This window comes from Dermochelys coriacea, chromosome 4, assembly GCF_009764565.3.
Source record: "Dermochelys coriacea isolate rDerCor1 chromosome 4, rDerCor1.pri.v4, whole genome shotgun sequence".
Classification (NCBI taxonomy): domain Eukaryota; kingdom Metazoa; phylum Chordata; order Testudines; family Dermochelyidae; genus Dermochelys; species Dermochelys coriacea.
In genome coordinates this window covers 63,066,913-63,086,860 of record NC_050071.1, presented here as the reverse complement: position 1 = coordinate 63,086,860, position 19,948 = coordinate 63,066,913, and the positions used below count along the sequence as shown (strand labels likewise).

Genomic DNA, 19,948 nt, shown 5'->3' with positions numbered 1-19,948 from the left:
AAATGGAGGTAATAAAACTCTCTCACTTCCCAAGGGTTTTGTGAAAATAAATTAATGAATGTTTGTGAGGCACTCAGTTAATATAGGTTTCAGAGTAGCAGCTGTGTTAGCCTGAACACGCAAAAAAGAAAAGGAGTACTTGTGGCACCTTAGAGACTAACAAATGTATTTGAGCATAAGCTTTTGTGAGCTACAGCTCACTTCGTCGGATGCATGCAGTGGAAAATACAGTGGGGAGATTTATAAACACAGAGAACATGAAACAATGGGTGTTACCATACACACTGTAACAAGAGTGATCAGTTAAGGTGAGCTATTAGCAGCAGGAGAGTGAGGATTTGAATGTCATAAGTTTTGACACCTGATTTGTGTCCATTTAGGACAATTTAGGACAAAAATTATAACATTCAAAAACCAGTCGGAGAACACTTCAATCTCTTTGGTCACTCAATTACAGACCTAAAAGTGGCAATTCTTCAACAAAAAAACTTCAAAAACAGACTCCAACGAGAGACTGCTGAATTGGAATTAATTTGCAAACTGGATACAATTAACTTAGGCTTGAATAAAGACTGGGAGTGGATGTGTCATTACACAAAGTAAAACTATTTCCCCATGTTTATTCCCCCCCCCCACTGTTCCTCAGACGTTCTTGTCAACTGCTGGAAATGGCCCACCTTGATTATCACTACTAAAAGGTCCGCCCCCCCGCTCTCCTGCTGGTAATAGTTCACCTTAAGTGATCACTCTCGTTACAGTGTGTATGGTAACACCCATTGTTTCATGTTCTCTGTACATATAAATCTCCCTGCTGTATTTTCCACTGCATGCATCTGATGAAGTGAGCTGTAGCTCACGAAAGCTTATGCTCAAATAAATTTGTTAGTCTCTAAGGTGCCACGGGTACTCCTTTTCTTTTTTCAGTTAATGTAGTGGTAAGCACCACAGAAAAGCCTATGAGGAAATCAATAATTCCATCTTCAGGGCAGGATTTGAATAAGGTGCACTAAATCAGGCTTGGGCCACACACTGAACAATGAGGAGAAAACAAAATGTTAAACAGCTACTCATTAAGTGAGCACCATCTGTCATGTGCATGGAATGAGGAAGGGGTCCTGTGGAAAAAATAGTATGAGAACATGTAACTAAAGACTGTATCATAATGCACAAGGGAGCTGAATAAAGGTTACAGAGACAACCGTAACACTGGCATTTCCTAACTTTTGACTTCTTGACTTTGCAACCTTAATAATGTCCATATAGCATAGCTTTGTGTGTGTAATAAATACTGCAATTTGCCTTACTCTTTACTGCTTATGCATTGGTATATGTAAAAAAATTGTTGAGTTTTAGAGCTTATTCCTTACCTGAAGTCATTTCTCTGAAGTGTTCACAACTATTTGTTTGAAATAATCATCATATCAATTGTGAGCATTGACTGTTATGACATGAGGATGCCCTATCGCCAGCCCACTCCTATCTCCACACAATCCTTCAGTGGTAGCCAGGTACAGTGCACTTTTCACCAGTATTCACACCCTAGGAGGAATGAAATTTCTCGAGGGCTCCAGTGATAGCACAGATCCTCTGAAGCCCCTCCAGTGAACAGAGAGAAAACTTGCAAGATCAATCTATAGTTCAAATGCTCACTAAGCGATTTGGGGTGGGACTGATTTTTGTTCTGGCTTTGTACAGCACCTAGCACAATGGAATCCTGGGCCATAACTAGGGATCCTAGGTGCTACTATTACTGCTAATATTAATAAAATATTCACTTTGAAAGTTTTTCTTTTCTTCTTTGCTGCTGTGTGCATAGGACTCCTATCAATGTTACTAAGAATTCTGCATTCTGACTGGCATCAGATTAGACCCCTTTTGGTGGAATCTGCAATAATTAACAGTCCATCTAATTTTCAATTCAAACTCCAGTTAAATAATAATATAGCAGTTTTTATGATGGAATTTCAGGCAAAAATATTAACTATTGGGTGGTATGGTGGCTTTAGAAGTTGGCTGAGAGACAGCACTGAAAATGTGAAACAATGGCTTTCTCATAGGACAATGGCAAAATGGTAACATCACCACAAAACATCTCAGGTAAGATGACATCAGTTCACACTGGGAAGTTTTTAAACATTTCTCGAGAGGAGCAGATTGGTTTAAGTCTTAATTTGGGGATAGTTGTAACTTGGGACTACCATACAAAGGACTATTAGATGAGGAAGAACCACTAATTAACAGGCAACCCAAACCTTGAGTCTCGGCAAGCAGAGCCCTTGCATCCATTTATTTCCCCACCACACAATAGGTGGGCAAAGAGGGGCAGAGAATGGCTGGAGCCTTGGCTCCATTGCAAATGCTGAGCACTGGGGAAGCAAATTACTACCCCTACTTCCCGGATCAAGGTGGGGAGCTGGGAGGGAACTGTGGCTCCTGGGATCACAGTAACACGCCACCACTTGCTATGTACATATTGTGATACGCTTGTTCTTAGATTTTCTTTTCTAGGGGGTCTAGTACAGTATCACCAGATGTTTAGCAGCAGCCTTTTGCAATCAGGCTTCTACCTGTGGTCTACTTTTTCTATACTCACCAGATCATGTAACCTTGTTTTATGGTAGCCTTTAGCATAGAAACAGAAAGAAGACAGAGATTTCATTGGAATAACTTCCTTCAGAGATTTCATTGGAATAACTTCCTTCAGAGATTTCATTGGAATAACTTCCTTCACCTCCAGGCAATACACTTCGCTTAATTTCACAGAGCCAGGTATTTCAAGACCTGCTATTTGTGAAGAGGTTCACTTATTCTGCATTAATTTTAAAGGAGACTCTAAAGGATCTTGTTGTTGTGATGAAGAGTTTTGCTGTGTGTTTTAATAAGACATTTAAATCTCACTCATATTTTTTTGGAAATCTCACTCACTGAAAATGTCACAGATTGGGGGTCAAGCCTGGGCAAAAACCAGATACAGGATGCCACAGAGGCACCTTTGATTTATTTAAAGATAATCCAGCTCAAAGCCTAACCACAGTGGTGGAAGGTCAGGATAGACAATATTTTACATATTCCCTACTGGAAACATTGTCTTTTTAATATGTGCATGTGCCTATCTTTTTAATATGTTTAATGTGTTGACGTGAAACTCTCTTTAATGTAAAATAAAGGACAATAAAGAACTCATAGGCATTGGTGGTTGTCTGTTTGGCAGTTAGAGTTGCAGTGCACACAAGAAAACATATGAAAGACTGTCAAAAATAACAGGATGGTACTGTCTATAGACATCATGGGTTAAATATTCAGTGCAATAAGTAACAATTCTCATCAACATGATGGAAATCATAGTACAAATTCCTGTATACCAAGCTGAACACACATACCTGAATGTGAACATTACCCCACAACAGCAAAGGGGTAAGTCCCGATGAGCTCATTTGTTCCTAGCAGCGGGTAACTAGTGAAAGGTATAAATGGCCACACCAGATCTGAAATGGTCTTCTACATGTAACAACGACAAAAATAAGGAGTCTGAAATCTATTCTTCTTCTGAGAAGGGGAGAAAAACACCAAAAGCCTCTAAATATAAAAAAGAACTAGAGCCCTAAATATCAGTTTATTTAGCATGAAAACCCCTGTATGCAGATTAACGTTGGTCTGCATACAGTGAATCATTTGTTCCATATCCAGAGTCAACTTCTTCAGAAGAAATTAATTGAAAAAGTGGACTAAAATGGCAAGCATGACAGAGACCATGTAACTTTTAGTGAGCAAAGGAAAATATTATCTAGGAACATGCTCACTTTATTTTAAGGACAAGCTGCTGCACCAATGTCCATCGACTTCATGAAGACTTTCCCCCATGTGGACATTACTCTCCTGTCTCAACATACTCAGCTGAGTCCGTACAGGGAAGGTGGCATGACCCGTTCCAGGAAACTACTGAAACCCCCCGATTCTGAATTTTATGAGTACCAGGAAGAGAACATTTATAAAATAGAAGTAGAATTAGCTCCCATAAATACTAAGGTGGGGAAGCCAATGGAGGCTCTATAATATGGGATTACATTCTATCAGACAGATTTCAGACTTTTCGTCTTTTTTCTGCGTTCAACCTCTGATCTTTTTATTTGGGACCTGTCATGTTAGTTCAGTAAAGCAAGGTTCCAGTGTTTCTCTGAATTTGTTTTTTATTATTATTTTGTAATTCCAGTTCTTTATTAAAAATCAAGCCAGATTTCCACAGTAATATCATCAATTTGTAATCTGTCAGATCTCACCAAAACCTACTTCACTTGCTTTATAAGTTTAGTTTAGTGTCTCTTTGTAGAATCCCTTGTTTTATAAAAAAGTATGTTATGTTTTGAGTGTATTCTGTTTTATAGGTGGATGCAAAAGTACAGAGCTAATCTTCCTGAGAGTTCCACTGTGTGTCATTTGCACGCCTCCTTTTTCAGTAACCCAAATTATGAGGCTGATGGTGGTTGCAAAGAAATGTTGAAGAGCTGTTTGAAGGCCAGGAATGGAAACTTAAATTGTAATTGTGTCTATGTTTTGACGATAATGGTGTCAGCAAAATGTCACTCTTACAACAGCATCAAAAACTCATGAATGATTTTCTCTTCCATTTCTACAGGCAAAGCTTCATTCAATGGCACATTTGATCTTGATGATTCTAACGAAAACAATGTTCTGCATGCTCTGAGATGAATACAAATCCTTTCCATTTACTACTTAATGACTCTTCACACACAAAAATTAAAATAACACTAAGGAAATTAGAGTGCCAGTTGAAAGAACCATTCCCCCAAGTAACTGAGGTAAACCTAAACAATCCTACTCCTCATTCAAATAACACATTGTGCCCATGTATTAAATTCTGTTTTTCATCTGCTTTTCTAAGATCCAGCATTATCACTAAGCCCGGAGTTAAAGAAGAAATGTCTTACAGGGCAAACTTAAAACTATATCATGCATTTATGAATGCAGAATGTCATGTCTTTTACCTGTTTTTCCTATGATTTTGGTTAAGTATCAAAGTAACTGTATTTGTGTTAAACAGAGTTTAACAGTTAACATTCAAGTTAAACAGACTTGGGTTCCTCACAACCCAGACCATACTTCCGTCCAATCCAGCAGTGAAATCATCATTCAATATTTTGACATAATAATTATTTCCTTGGTAATAGACTAATGTCACTCAAACTAAATTTAGGCTTCCTTGGAGGATCAAATAAAATGATTTGGGCTCAAGAAAGCTATAATATTATCTTTGATAATATTAATATGCAAGAAAATACTAGCCTTTTTTTTCCCACCAAATGCATCCGATGAAGTGAGCTGTAGCTCACGAAAGCTTATGCTCTAATAAATTTGTTAGTCTCTAAGGTGCCACAAGTACTCCTTTTCTTTCTACTAGCCATTTTATACACTATTTCTTACTGTATAAATGTTTTTCTTATTTCAAGTTCAGTGTGAAAGTAATCTGTTAATTTCTGTTTTATATAGTATTTTGTGTTTAATTAAGAAGGTATAAACTACAAATTCCACTTGGATTCCTTCAGGAATTTGCAAGAGATTTAATTGTTGTGTCTACCAAATAGTAATCAGACATCAGAATGTTAGTGGAGTCTTCCCACGTGATGTTCGAACCCCCGACACACACAATGTCTATTACTTTATCCAAGAGTCAAAATGGGACCACACTGAGGATCCATGAGCAGCAGAGGTCAATTTCATCCCTGGGGTAATTCCATTGAAACCAATGGAAGGAGAATGAGTCAAACCCCAGCTGAGCTAAAATGAAGCTTACCCTGAATGAATTTGAAAATGCTGTGCTAACCATGTCAAAGCAAGTGGTTACTTTCTGAAGACTGCTCATAGCTACAGGCAGAAGTATACAACTCTGTATAATTAACAAGTTATGTCTGCAATATCCACAAGTCCAGATGCAAAAGTGTGCAGGCAAGAAGGGTGTGTGCAAAACACCCAGTGCTTGTCTACTATTGGGTGGGCATGATCACAGAAGTTTGCATGTATACTCTGACTTGAACGTACATATCAGGTGCTTGGTTTATGCAATTCCTGCTGCACACTTTTGTGGATTGACACTGAAAAATGTAATGCTGCCTTAAGGACCTTTTTTTTTTTCCACCAAATGCATCGGATGAAGTGAGCTGTAGCTCAGGAAAGCTTATGCTCTAATAAAGTTGTTAGTCTCTAAGGTGCCACAAGTACTCCTTTTCTTTTTAAGGACCATGTTAACTGTACCGTGGTGGTTGAAAACACTTAACACTTTGTTTACAGACAAATTGCTAAATTTTGAAAAGAACAAAAACAAACACTTTCTCCTTGCACTGTGCATATATCGTGTCCCTCACTGCACGTAGCCTAGCTCAGCAGCCGCTGTGTGAAAGGAGGGACCGGGCTGCGAGCGGGGATGCGCTGGAGCCCCTGGACTCTCACCCGGGAGCTCAGCCTGGGATCAGCGCTGGAGGCTGCTGGCGCGTTTGCAACATTCCCACGAGCAACTGAGCTCGGATCGGCCCATTCAGGAGGCTGCTGAGTCTGTGGAACCGACCTTGCTCCTTCCTTCCCACGAACCTGAGCGATGCTGCTCAGCAAGCGCCAGCGAGCCGGGAGCTGCCTCTCGCCCCGCGGCCCTGACCCGAGTCCCCCGGGCGGCTGCGGCTGCCTCCGCTCCCTCCCGCCCTGCTCAGGAGCGTGGGAACCAGCCGCGGCTGCCGCGGAGAGCGCCCGGGCGGGGGGATCCCGACGGGGGAAGGGAGCCACGATCCGCACCGGGGAAAGATTCCGGCTGCCGCCGAGCCCCCGGGCGGACCCGATGAGGGGCGGAGCGGGGCGAACAGCGGGGGCGGGGGCGGGGGCGCATCTTGCCCCGAGGAGAGGCGGCTCCCGGACCGAGCGAGCGAGCGAGCCGGGGTCTCTCGCAGCGCGCCGGGGGCGGCACTTACTTGATGTCCTCCCAAACCTCCGGGCCGTAATTCCGGATCACCAGCAGCTCCAGGGCGTGATTGACGAATCCGTACTGCGGACAAGGAGCGGGCGGGGGGGGGGGGGGTCAGTCACGGGGATGCCAGCAGCGAAGGCGGGGGGGAAGCAGGGGACAGTAGAGACGGGGGGGGGGGGGTCGCTCATAGGAGCCGCGCGGGGGCGCAGTCATTTGCTGCGGGCGGGCCGGGGGAAAGAGACCAGCACCCCCCTCCCCCGCCCCGCATCCCCTGGCGCGTTCTGGGGCCGATCGTCCCGCGGGGGAGAAAATCCCCTGCCGAGCATCGCCCCCACAGCGCGGCGCCAGCCCCAGCCTGAGCCGCCTCCCCCGGCGCAGCACCCCACGGGCATCTCCCCCCGCTATCACCCTGGCCTGCCCTCCCCTCCCCCGCCGCTGCCCCGCGCCCAGCCCACCTCGGGGTTCAGCCTCCCTCCCCACCCCCGGCTATAGCAAGGGCCGTAATCTGAGCAGGCGCCGCGGGACCGGGCCACCATGAGGGAAGGGCCCCCTGCCGCATCCGCACCCTCCGCGCTCACCATTGCGCCGCCGCTCGCTCCCCTCCGCGCGCTGACGCCCCCTGCCCGGCTGCGCTCGGGGAGCGTAGCCGCCGCTGCCGCAGAGCGCGAGGAGAGCCGGAGCGCTAGCCACCGCCACCCCCGCCGCGCGCTGACTGCCACCGCCCGGCAGCCAATCCGCAGCGCGGCCCAGGGCGGGCTTCCAGTCGCAGGCAGAGGCGGGAGTTCGGGTGCCTCGAGGGTGCTGCTCGCCTCGAGCCCCCGAGGGGGAGACAGTGGGAAGCGACGCGCAGCGCGGCGGGGCCAGCGGGGGGAGGGAGCTGTGCTGCGCGGAGTGGGGGCGGGGGGCAGGAGCCGCAGCGGAACCTTTTGCCGCGGGTTTCAAATGCTGCTGCAATGTAGAGCGCTGAAGGTGGGCAGCGATGGCAGCAACCCTGCTGGTGTTTTCGGTTACTGTTCTGCGTAGCCGGGGTTGCCCTTCTACTGATTGGCTTCTTGAGCTCACGAATGGTAAATATTTAACAAGTGTGGTTTCTCTTGCTTCGGTCCTCCCCACAGAATACATTATAAATGCCATCATACGCGTGCATGAGAGAAATAGAGAGATATGAGAAATAGAATGCATAAGGGCCGGACTGGATTTAAAGAGGTTAAGGACACGTGTGTGGGACGGCTGCAGTACTCAGGAGTAGGGCTACGGTTTTGCCATGGAGGTGGGGCAACAGAAATCGTGAATTGGAATAAGGTCAGTGAAGTCTGGATAGCTCAGTGGTTTGAGCATTGGCTTGCTAAACTCAGGGTTGAGAGTTCAATCCTTGAGGGGGCCATTTAGGGATCCAGGGCAAACATTGGGGATTGGTCCTGCTTTGAGCAGGGGGTTGGACTAGATGACCTCCTGAGGTCCCTTCCAACCCTGATATTCTATGATTCTATGAAAGGGCTGTAAAAACACATTTGATTAGGCCCCCAAAGCAGGTGGTGGTGCAGCCTGGCACATGGGGCGCAGCTGCAGCAGGTGGCAGACATCCTGAGCAGGGAGCTGTTTTTTCTCCCCACACTTCTGCTGTGAAATTTACTAAAAATTTCCATGGCAGGAGTGATAATGCCATGTATGAGTTAATGCCCATACATCTTTTATGCCAGCTCACACAGTGATGTATTCTGTGTGTGTCACGTTATAGAAAAAAAGTATACTGTTAACATAAACACCAAGAAACAGAACCCTCATCCTAAATGTTTCCTAATGTTCTTCTCTGCAGGGTATCATCTGTCACATAGTTCCTATTGTATCAGAAAGATCTTTTAATCGCTTATATTTCTAGATAGGAGACAAAAAGAAAAGGAGGACTTGTGGCACCTCAGAGACTAACAAATTTATTTGAGCATAAGCTTTCGTGAGCTACAGCTCACTTCATCGGATGCATTTGGTGGAAAATACAGTGGGGAGATTTTCCACCAAATGCATCCGATGAAGTGAGCTGTAGCTCACGAAAGCTTATGCTCAAATAAATTGTTAGTCTCTGAGGTGCCACAAGTCCTCCTTTTCTTTTTGCGAATACAGACTAACACGGCTGCTACTCTGAAACCTGTCATTATGCTAGATAGGAGACAGTTGGACTGACCTAGCCTGACTTCTGGCTGAGTCAGAAGAATAGTGCTGCATTTGTGTTTAGTGTCCTAACAGCTGACACATTATAATAAGAAAAGATACCAAGTGAGACAAATGTGCACGTTAGTTTGAATGCCTTTTGTAATGATCAAGAGGTAATTTTGGCAAGTTGACTTACATTTAGCCAAAAATATAAATTTTGTAAAACTGATGTCTTCAAAAACAACAGACCAATAGAAATGTTTCTGCAATTGTTTTAAATTCCAGTGAAAACACTTAAAAAACTCTTCAATGTTTGAAAACCAAATATTGCAGCACTAAGAACCTGAAGGAGAAATTCATTATAAATACAAAGTAATAAGCTTCCACTGATTTTCCTATTTCAAGCCAAGTGAAATGCAAAAGATAAATAGCATCAGTGAAAAGCAGGTTGCATTTTTAAAATTCTTTCTCTTTTAATAATCACATGTTTCAACAATACATGATTTAATAAGTTAACAGTTTCCCTTTAATTGGCACATGGAAAGAAAAAGTTAAGGAATAGCAGTAATATTGGAGTTTTGGATACATGACGGACAACAACATGCAGGCAGAGTTGATGGTGATGACTGATTGTAGAGCCTAGAAGACCAGTCATGGACTAGAACCCCATTGTGGTTGGCACTATACAAATAAAGAACAAAAAAGCTAAGATAATGCAGCACTTTGAAAAGTCAGAATATTTCAAACTAGATTAAAAGGCTCACTTAGATTTAAACACCTCTTATATCTTTAACCTTTATTGTAATGTACAAAATTAAACAGCAGCATGAAACAAAAAAGTACAGAAAGGTCTATTCAAACTAGAAGAGACATTAATGCAATGCCAGAGTCTATCTGACAAAGAAGATAATTTAAAGACCTGTGAAGTTTTGGGACAATAGCCAGACCAGATTCCAAAATGAGACTTCTTATAAATGTAATTTATACAAATATAAAATAACGTATGCTTTGAAAAGACTTTTTAAACAATCTGTCTCAAGGAAGTTAAAAAAATGGAAATGGGACAGTGAAAAACAGGATGCTCCTTAATCAAGGAATGCTTTTTCAGCAAAAGGAATAATTGCTGTTTTGTTATACTACTTACCCACAAGCCCTGGAGGCTTTTATGATTACAGTCAAATTAAGGTTAAATAGACTCTCCTCTTGGCAGAAGGATACCAGTTGGGAGAGGATCCAAACAACCAGTCATGGGAGCAAGATTTCTAAAAACTATCACAGAGACCCAGACGGAAAAGCTAACTGAGTAAAATCTCTGATGGTTGATATGGAAGAGAAGAAAAAAAAATCAAGGATGAAATTTACAAACCTATTCCTTCCTCATTTCAGCCATCACTAGGCTAATAAAAGAACTCTGGGGACAAATCATAAGATAATGTAATTCTTTGTAGTTCTGTTAACTTCAAGTGCCCTACATCAGCTAAAGATCTGGCCCTTTCTGCTCGAAACAGAGAATCTGGGGAGTTTACTTCTGTTTTTTTTAAATAATGCATTATAAATACATCTAAGATATAGCAGGCTTATCGTAGGTGTTATACCATACCAGTATTATACTGTATACATGCTGACCCACTCCAACAAAGAGCCCTCAGATTGAACTTCTTGGGTGAAATCCTGGCCCATTGAAGTCTATAGGAGTTTTGCCATTAAATTCAGTGGAGCCAAGATTTCACCCCTTGTCTTTTTCTATGTAAGTAATATGGTCAAAGTTCAGAAGTCAATAAAATTAAATAAGGGTAAAACACAATGACATTTACACCCAGAGACATATGTGTGCTTTAAGTTTTGGAATCAAATGTATAGTATAATTAATCATATAAATGACTGGTTTATTGATCTGAAGATTAAAGAAAGAGCAAAACAGCATGGGATCTTTGCTTGTTAGAACCCCAAACTTGGTGAAGTACTCAAAATTTGTGCTTGAAATACAAAATATTTAAATTATCAAGGCAATGTTACATTCTATTTGCTGGATCCAGTGCATCAAAAGCAATATAAGATGCTAACAAAATGTTATTGCTCAAGACAGGTTTACATTTGTGAGGGGAATTCACAAATTGTAAAGCATTACTTTTTAGTTGCCATTTTTCTTTGGACATTAGAAAAACAGATCTGATACTAGACTACTCTATTCCATTATTGTGACTGGTGAAGTAGCACTGTTGTGACAAATTATAGGTTATTATTTTGTAAATAATATGTCTTTGCTGTCACTGGAACACTGTGTGTTATCATACTACTGAAATATGTTTAGTGATTTTTAAAAAGTTTATTTCATAATATGCTATTTTTATTTGAAAATAATATTGTCTTAAACAGGGTCATTGCTTCCTTAAGTGGCAACAGCTCCACTTATGTAAATGAAGTTTTGCCACTCCTAGTAGTGAACTTAGCTCGCAGGGTCAGTTTTTCAAAAGCAATCTTTAAAAGTGAAATCTTAATTTTCTGGATCAAACACATTTTTGCACATGATTTTTTTTACCTCTAAATTGCTGCATACACAGAAACAGACATGAGAGAGCAAATCACATTTCTACAGCCAAATCAGGGTGTTGGTCCTTAAATACTAGATTTAGGTGAGTATATAAAGGACTCAGTCCTGCAGACATATATATTAGTAACTTTATTCATGAGAAGATGCCTTCTGAAGTCACCTATGTTTATTATGTATGCAGGTGTTTGCAGGATTAGACCCACAGAGAGCTGTTGTAATATATAGGCAAAGTGTATATAAAAAAAGCTAAAACCAAGAAAATTATTGCAGGCTAGGTTGAGGCTTCTTTGAAAATTTGGCCCACTGGAATATGAGAATGGGCATATAGGATCAGAACAGTAGTCTGTCTAGCCCAGTATCTTGTCTCTGTCAGTCCCCAGGAGCAGGTGCCTCAGAAAAAGTGCAAAGATACCCTGTAGTAGATAGTTATGGAATGATCTGCCCCAAGGGGAGGCGTCTTCTGAAACCCAGGGAATTTGAAGTTGGTTTATGGACAAAAACATGAGGGTTTATCTGTTTTCTAAAATAAATGTTTATTCTTCTTTAGATGTTCACATTAACCATACAAATGTCTAATTCCAGACATACTGGATATAACTTGTAAAATGCACATGACTAGAAATAGACAAAAATTCATGGTCAAATAAATCATCTTCTTTATATAACTTTTTCATGCCAGTCAGGCAATGGATAATGCACATGGCTAATAAAGAAATAAAATATACCTGTGGGCAATGTAAAGGACGCACAAAATGTTTATATACTGGAAAAGCAACAAACATGGGGTAGAACTATTCCCTTCACATCACAGCTGGAGAAGCTCAAACTCCTGGCTAAGAGTTACTGGAAGTGGGAAGTGCCTCCAAATTATTGTCATCCCATTCCCCCAGACCTTTGGTATTACCAGATTTCCAGGCTAAAAACTCGGTTGAGTTTTCAAGGACCAGCCATACAGCATGGGAATGCAGAGGGAGCATAGCGGCTGCCACTACACCTCATGAAACGGTACAGCATGTGCTCTTTCCCACACATTGCATACCCCTTTGGGAGTAGTCCTTGAACTTATGGAGTGCAAGAAATAATGTATGGCTTATGTGCAGTGGTTTGAGGCAATGTGAATGGAAGACACTAGCTGGGCCATAACATCTACATGCATTTCAATGTGTTTTTGTTGCATTATAAAATGCAGCGAATTTTAATAAGCTACACGTTTATTCTGGACTTTGCTCTTGTTACTAAAAACTTCAATAAAAATTCAGCCTTATATGGTACTGTTGGAGTTAGTTTGTTGAGGGTTGTGTTACTTTACCAACAGCAAACCTGCTTTGGCTCTTTCCAAATCACAATGGGCTGAGCTTTGACATTTGGATTGTCATAACGTATTTCTAAGGACCTGCAAATATACATTAATTTTGTTAAGATTGGCTCAGAAAGGTTCAGCATTTGTACTGCAGCAACATGTCATTTAAATTCTGGTTTTTATACTGTTATTGAAAAGCTGCAGTGAAAGATGAATTTGATGATAAAGAAAAGTTCCAGATCCCATGCTTCCTTGTACTGGAATAACCCAGTTATGCAAAAGATGGGAAACTGTGAGCTTTCTTTTAAATTTTCCCTCAATGGGGAGTGTCGCAGATCCTCAAATGTATTTAGGTGCCTAATTTCCATTGAAATCCATGGGATCTGTGTACTTAAATACCTTTGAGGATCTGTCTAGTGTTATTTTGACAGGCCAAAGAAGAGCAGTGATAACTCAGAGCCCAATCCACAGCCCACTGAAGTCAGTGGAAAGACTCCTATTGACTTCTATGGGCTTTGGATCAGGCTCTCAGTGGGCACTAACTTAGGAACATAAGAATGGCCATACTGGGTCAGACCAATGGTCTATCTAGCCCAGAATCCTGTCTTCTGACAATGGCCACTGCCAGATACTTCAGAAGGAATGGACAGAATAGGGCAATTATTGAGTGATCCATCCCCTGTTGTCCAGTTCCAGTGTCTGGCAATTGGAGGCTTAGCAATCTTGGCTAATAGATGGACCTTGGATGGATCTATCCTCCAAGAACTTGCACTGCATTCCCTTGCAGCTTTGGTTGGGCAGAGAGAATCTGATAGCAAGGGGCTAGTCCCCTGTATTTAACCTGCCCCCGCCTCCCCTGCAGAGGCTGAATTTTATTGAGGATATTCCCCAGGGCTAAGGGGCATTTTCTATCCCATGCTCCATGTGGAAAGGGAGCATTTTGACCTAAGTGTTTGTAAAATAACTTAAGTTTGAATAAAGTTAGAATACTTAAGTTTGAATAAAGCTACTGAACAAATGTTTGTTTGCTTGCTTGTGTAGTAACACTGACTGGGAAACTTGTAACCTCACAACAATCAGAAAACAACCAAACAATTCTAGTAGAAGTTCTAAAGACAGCAGCACAATGAAGATAGTATTGAAACGATGAAGTCATTTCGACTTAGAATAGGTAATTGCTGGCTTAATTAGAAGAGCTGCTTTACTGTCAGCATTAAAAACTTCTAAGGCACATGGGACTCACAGCTTTAAAAGGTTGTTTACTTTGGTTTAGATTCCTTCGTAGTTTATTATTTCTTTGACTGGACGTCTAGCTTCATGTTCCCGGATAACTGCATATGTAACATTCAGATCAGGAATTTGTGCTCAGAAGAATACACATTTTAAACTGTTGTGTCTGCGAATTGCAGGAGTTTCAGAACAACTGCTTTTTATCGCCCATATATTCAGCTTCAACATTCCTGCACTGCTGAGTAACTAAAAATAGTGGGTTATATTCTCCCCTCTGCTCTGGTTTCTAACATTCCGTTAGTTTGCAGGATTTTTTTGTTTGTTTGTTTTTGTTTTGTTTTTTGACTGCCACTGCACATTGAGTGGATGTTTTCAGAGAACTGTCCACAATGACTCCAAGATCTCTTTCTTGAGCAGTAACAACTCATTGAGACCCCATCATTGTGTATGTATAGTTGGGATTTTCTCCCCGGTTGTGCATTACTTTCCACTTATCAACATTGAATTTCATCTGCAGTTAGCTTTGCATTTACCTATCTTGAGTATTTTTGTATTGTCTGCAAATTTAGTCACCTCACTGTTCACCCCTTTTCCCAGATCATTTATGAATACATTGAACAGTACTGGTCCCAGTGCAGATCCTTGGGGGTATCTCACTATTTCCCTCTCTCCACTGCAAAAACTGACCATTTATTCTTACCAATGAACTCTACTACCATATGTCCATCTTTTGGAAGGACCTCAGACTGAGATAGGCAGTGCTGCCGAAGGTGCCAGTGATAGCATGAGCTCCATCCCAAGTAGGTGTTTACAGCAGCTGAGCAAATTTCTTTGCTGCCCTATCAGCAAGTCATTTATCCTCAGGCAGAGGCAGCTCAATAATATGAGGCAGGGATGAGCAGACAAGGTAGGTCTGAGAACAAGGACTCTAAACTTGGCTATGACACCAACTCTCTTCATGGCCTCATCAAGTCACTTAAACTTTCTGCCTTCATTATTCCTAGCTATAAAAATAATACTTACCTTATTCAGAAGGGAGCTGTGACAGTTAATATCTGTAAAAGTGCTAAATGCGTGAAAACTCACTAGAGTGCACACCTAATGCCCAAGTAGCGGGGGTCTAGGGTTAGCCAGTCATTTGCACAATTACACCTTATTAATACTAAGGCCAACTCTACATAATTTCAAGCTGCTTGACTACATGGCTTATAGGGTGTGTCCTGACAAAACAGGGCTTGAGAGTAGCATACTTGCATACTATGACTGGCAAATCACCACAGGAGTTACTGCTACTCCCAGAACTCCCCTTCCACAGCTTTTACACAATGAGTGGGCATGAAAAAAGACAGCACAACATGGTAAATAGACATTCAATGGGGTGGAGGGAGGGTAGTAGAAGTACATGCAGGTCAAGATTCAAGAGTAATGTGTCCTTTCCTTCTTATGGATCTCTTCTTTCTGTGGGAAATGTTGCCCTTGCAAGCTGTGTCTTGGTCCTGAATCAGAGCCTCAGTGCTGCTGCTGCCATTTAAGAGAATGCAATGGAAAGGGATGTGAGAAATGACTGCAGTTCTACAGAGGTATGAATGCCCCTTCTGTGTGATTTATGAAGGAGGAAGCAGATCTGGCTCAGGGGTTGAACTATCTCTGTATTTCATTGTTTTCTCAGTTTCTGCATGTTTTTTGTTCATTTTGTTTTTACACAATAGTTTGGAAGGAAAAAAAAGAAAAGAAAGAAAGAAAGACTAATTGTACTTTCTTTGGCACCGGTGGTGAGAAAAATTCCTCCAACTATCTCATTGACATTATGTCAGGTCTTGATGGAAAAATAGTTATTAATGAAACTATTTTGACTCACCTTTTCCATGACATATTTCAAATGACATTGTTAGATTCCTAGGGTCTGATTCTCATTTACACTAAATGAGCAAAAGGGCCTTTCAGTGAGCATAAATGTGAATTACACCTGATCAGTATAAAGGGGTCTTAGTTTAAATGGGAATCAATCCCATAAAACCTTCTGGATCTAATAAAAAGTTAATTCTTCTATCTAATGCAAAAGGTTCTTGACGACATTGTAATCTATTATGTATTTATACTGCTGCCATCACATGGTATCTGAGCATGCCATTGTATCTGAGCATATACAATGGCACAGAAGTCATCAGCCTGGAAACAATTGCCTTTCATTTCTTTGCTTGCAAAAAATGTTGTGGTAGTTAAGCCGTATCTTGCTTTTGTAAATGCAAAGAAGGTGCTTATTGGCATTCTCGTTTTTTTCCTGTCAGATCTAATTTAACTAGAAAGATTAGTTTTAAAATATACAATTTTGCATTTGTACTTAGGTGCTAATTCAATGAAGAATTTAAGTAATTAATTTGAGTGGGACTTCAGCACATGCTTAAGTCCTTGAATCAGGAAAGTATTTAAGCACATAACTTTATGCATGTGTTGCAATCCAGTTGACTTCAGTGAGATTCACACATACTGCTTAAAGTGAAGCATAAGCTTAAGCATTTTTCCTGAATAGGGACACTCCTCTGAACTGGGGCATTAGTGGGTATAGGAAAGCTTTGGCATTTTGAGATGAAAGGTCATTGAAGTCAGTGGTTTACACCCCTGCTGACGAACTGGTTCAACATGTTTAAAATTAATGATGAAATAGTCAGAAGTAAAAAAAAAAAGACGAAGAAGAAATTATTTTCATTTCATTTAATATACCATCTTTGGTTTAAGGCAAAATTATACCCACTTGCCATAATACCCTTGGGAAGGGGTGAGAGCAGTCAGGAAACTCCATGCTGTACATCCTATTGAGTTACAGACTTGTACTAAATCTGGCCTTGAGAATGGCCATCCTCCAAACACAGCATTTCCTTTCTTCCATGACCAAAAAGGAACTCACTCCCTGTAAAGGTATTTGTAGTTGCTACTGACTCCTGTCCTTTCCACACTGTGGAAAAGAACTCAGATTTGGAAAAAATAGTTTCTCTAAAAACAAGCAACAATATGTTTTACCATTCACACCATCCTAGGAATGGACAGATTCCTACTGACTTCAATATTCATTGGATCATTGCCTATTGTGGGTCTCCCGAAGAATCAGAACTATTGTTCCTCAAGACTTAGAGATATCCTCACAGGACTCCTAAGTCTTTGCTGGATATTACTTTTGATCAAGAGGATAAAATCTGTATATAAAAACAATACTGTTGTGACCTTCATTGTTCAAAGTTCTTGGGATCCTGCAGCACTGCTATTATTCGTCTCTTATCTTTTTTGTTTTGTAACAGAGCGATTTCTAAATCTCTTGAAACAGAACTGTCTCACCTTGACCATGAGCAATCCTGTTCAAGATGGTGTTTATGGAAAATTTGTATTAATATATACTTTTTTCAAACTTTGTTCTTAATTTCTGCATTTTGCAAGTACTTTTTTCAAGGCTCTGTAGGTGCTTGCTTTGTCCAGCTGTCCTCAACCACTGGTTCTCATCACAAAACTGAAGGATGGAAAGCAATATGCTTTAAAAGTTCATACACACAGTTATGATCAGAAGAGTGACTATGTAAAAATGGCACTTTACACAAACATATCTGCTTCCTGTATGTACTCAGAAGGAAAGGATGTTCCAGTGATTTGTGTACTAGCTTAGGCCTTGGGTGATCTGGGCTTGAGTCCCTCATTGGCCACAGATTTCCTCTGTGAGCTTGGGCTAGTCTCTGTACCTCATTTCCCCATCTGTAAAATGGGGATAATAATATTTGAGTACCTCACAGAGTGTTTTGAGAATAAATACATTGAAGACTGTGTGGTGTTCATACTAAGATCTTTTGGAATTCAGCTCTATTTAAATTAATGGAGAAAGGACTGGTTATCCTGGGAGATCCAGCTTACCTTCTACTTCCTTGACAATGAAGCCATTCACGTCCGCTTGGACAGAAGGAAAGAACCATTTAACTACCTACTCACTAGTTGCAGAATGACAGTAGAGTGTGTATTTTGCCTTTTGAAAGGGAGATGACGGTTGTTTGTGGAATAGGTTGGAAGCAGAAAAAAATCCCAAAGATTATAGCAGCATGTTGTATTTTGCACAACATTTGTGAGACGAAGAGAGAAAACCTTAATGACGGGTGGCAGGCTGAGGTACAGAAACTCACTCAGCGGTTTGAGCTGCCAGCGATGTGTTTAATATAAAATGCAAACAGCCAGGGCAGTATTGTCAGGTATTCCTATTGCTCTTATTTTGAGTCTCGGGCTTGAAACTGGGGGCTATACATCCAGCTGTTAACCCTGGAGGGAGGTAGAAGTTGTTTGTGTAGTTCAGTGTCTGTTGGCAATGAAGTGCAACATTGCAGCGATCCCTACTGTACCTTGTCTCTTTGCCTATCTATGTTTGTAAAACCTTATGAATTCATGCAAATTTAATTTTTTCTGTATAAAATGAACTGTCACCTCCTTAAGAATGCAATTTTAAAGGTTTTTATTATTAAATATTATGTAACAAACAAAAATAAACCATCAACTGACATGAAAATGAAAAAACAGCTTTTAAGTAAAAAACAAAACAATCTTATTATCTAACTGCAACGAACCTTTTTATTACACCAGCAGTGAAACAAAACAGTAAAGTGTAATCTTCACTGGCCTCCTCAGATTCATCCCTCAATGAGTCTTGCTGGTCATCCTAGTGGCGGTGGGGGGAGGGGGGAAAGGCAGCCAGCAGACTCCACAAGCTGCCTAGGTTGGGTGGTCTTGTAGTTATAAAAAATCCTGTCCAGCTCCTCAAAAATAGACAAGTTACATGTCCCCCACTGGAGTTTCTCAGTTCTCCATCATTTCAGTGGAGGTACTCCAGAGTGGTACAGTACAAGGCACAACACAAGATGCAGGAGGGTTTAAAATTACAGGCAAGTATACCTCTTCTGGTTCATGGCCTTCTGGCATGGAGTGCAGAGACTTGAATTTACCACGGGTGACAGAGCGTTCAAAAGAGCTGGGATCCTAGGTGCCACTGTTCTCGCTGCCCTGATTTGCGAGGGGAATGGCCTCAGGAACAGTGCTGCAGGGGTACAGGGAGGAGGAAATGCTGTTATTTCCAGCAACCTGTATTGTCCAAGGGCTGCATAACATGGCTGCGTGCTGGTTTGCAGTACTGCATTGCCTGCCTCCCCAATAGCAACATGTGCTACAACAGGGCACTTTGGCTTTATATGGCCTCCAGGAGTCGCCTCTGCACCTCCCTTTTTCCATGCTGTCTCTGGCCATGGCAACATTTTCCCTAGCAACTGCCATGCTGTCCTTTGCCATTGCAACAATCTCCATGGAAAGCTCCTTTGATTCCCTTTCTCAATCCTCAGATACTGGCTCCACCTCTCTACATTTTCCTATTTGTTCTTTCTGTAGTGATGGCTGCAAATGTTTCATCAAAGTTTTCCATTTTCTCCCCCTCGGGTTTGCTGGCTGTACAGCCATTGATAAGAGCCTGAGATGGGGTGTACAAACTCCACACTGGAGAGAAAGGGTTAAGAGCCACTCTGGGCCCAGGCAGATCTGCCCTGCCACACCTGCAATGCATGCACAGGCTGGAGGATGAGCTTTAAATGGGAGCAGAGTAGCTTACTTGCAGGCAGCCAGCAGAGGTTAGCAGACTTGCACTGTGGGAGGCTCAGCTGCCAGACTCACTGACTACGGATGGCCTATGGACTATGGATGGCCTACCTGACCTGCTGAGGGACTCAATTGCCTACCTTTG

General features: G+C 41.7%; 1 protein-coding gene across 3 annotated transcripts in view; it reads right to left on the bottom strand.

The window, feature by feature from the left end:
• The window catches only part of GUCY1B1 (guanylate cyclase 1 soluble subunit beta 1), a 70,947-nt gene extending 62,949 nt beyond the window's left edge, over positions 1-7,998 (bottom strand). Inside the window, exons 1-2 of one of the 3 annotated variants that reach the window (XM_038400888.2) lie at positions 7,546-7,998; positions 6,972-7,045 (exon numbers count right to left, since the gene is read on the bottom strand). In XM_038400888.2, coding sequence (XP_038256816.1) covers positions 6,972-7,045; positions 7,546-7,548 — 77 coding nt within the window. In that variant the 5' untranslated portion in view covers positions 7,549-7,998. The remainder of the gene's footprint in view (positions 1-6,971; positions 7,046-7,545) is intronic. The other 2 variants (XM_038400892.2, XM_043513294.1) reach the window with 2 other exon arrangements.
• Between the last annotated feature and the right edge of the window lie 11,950 nt (positions 7,999-19,948).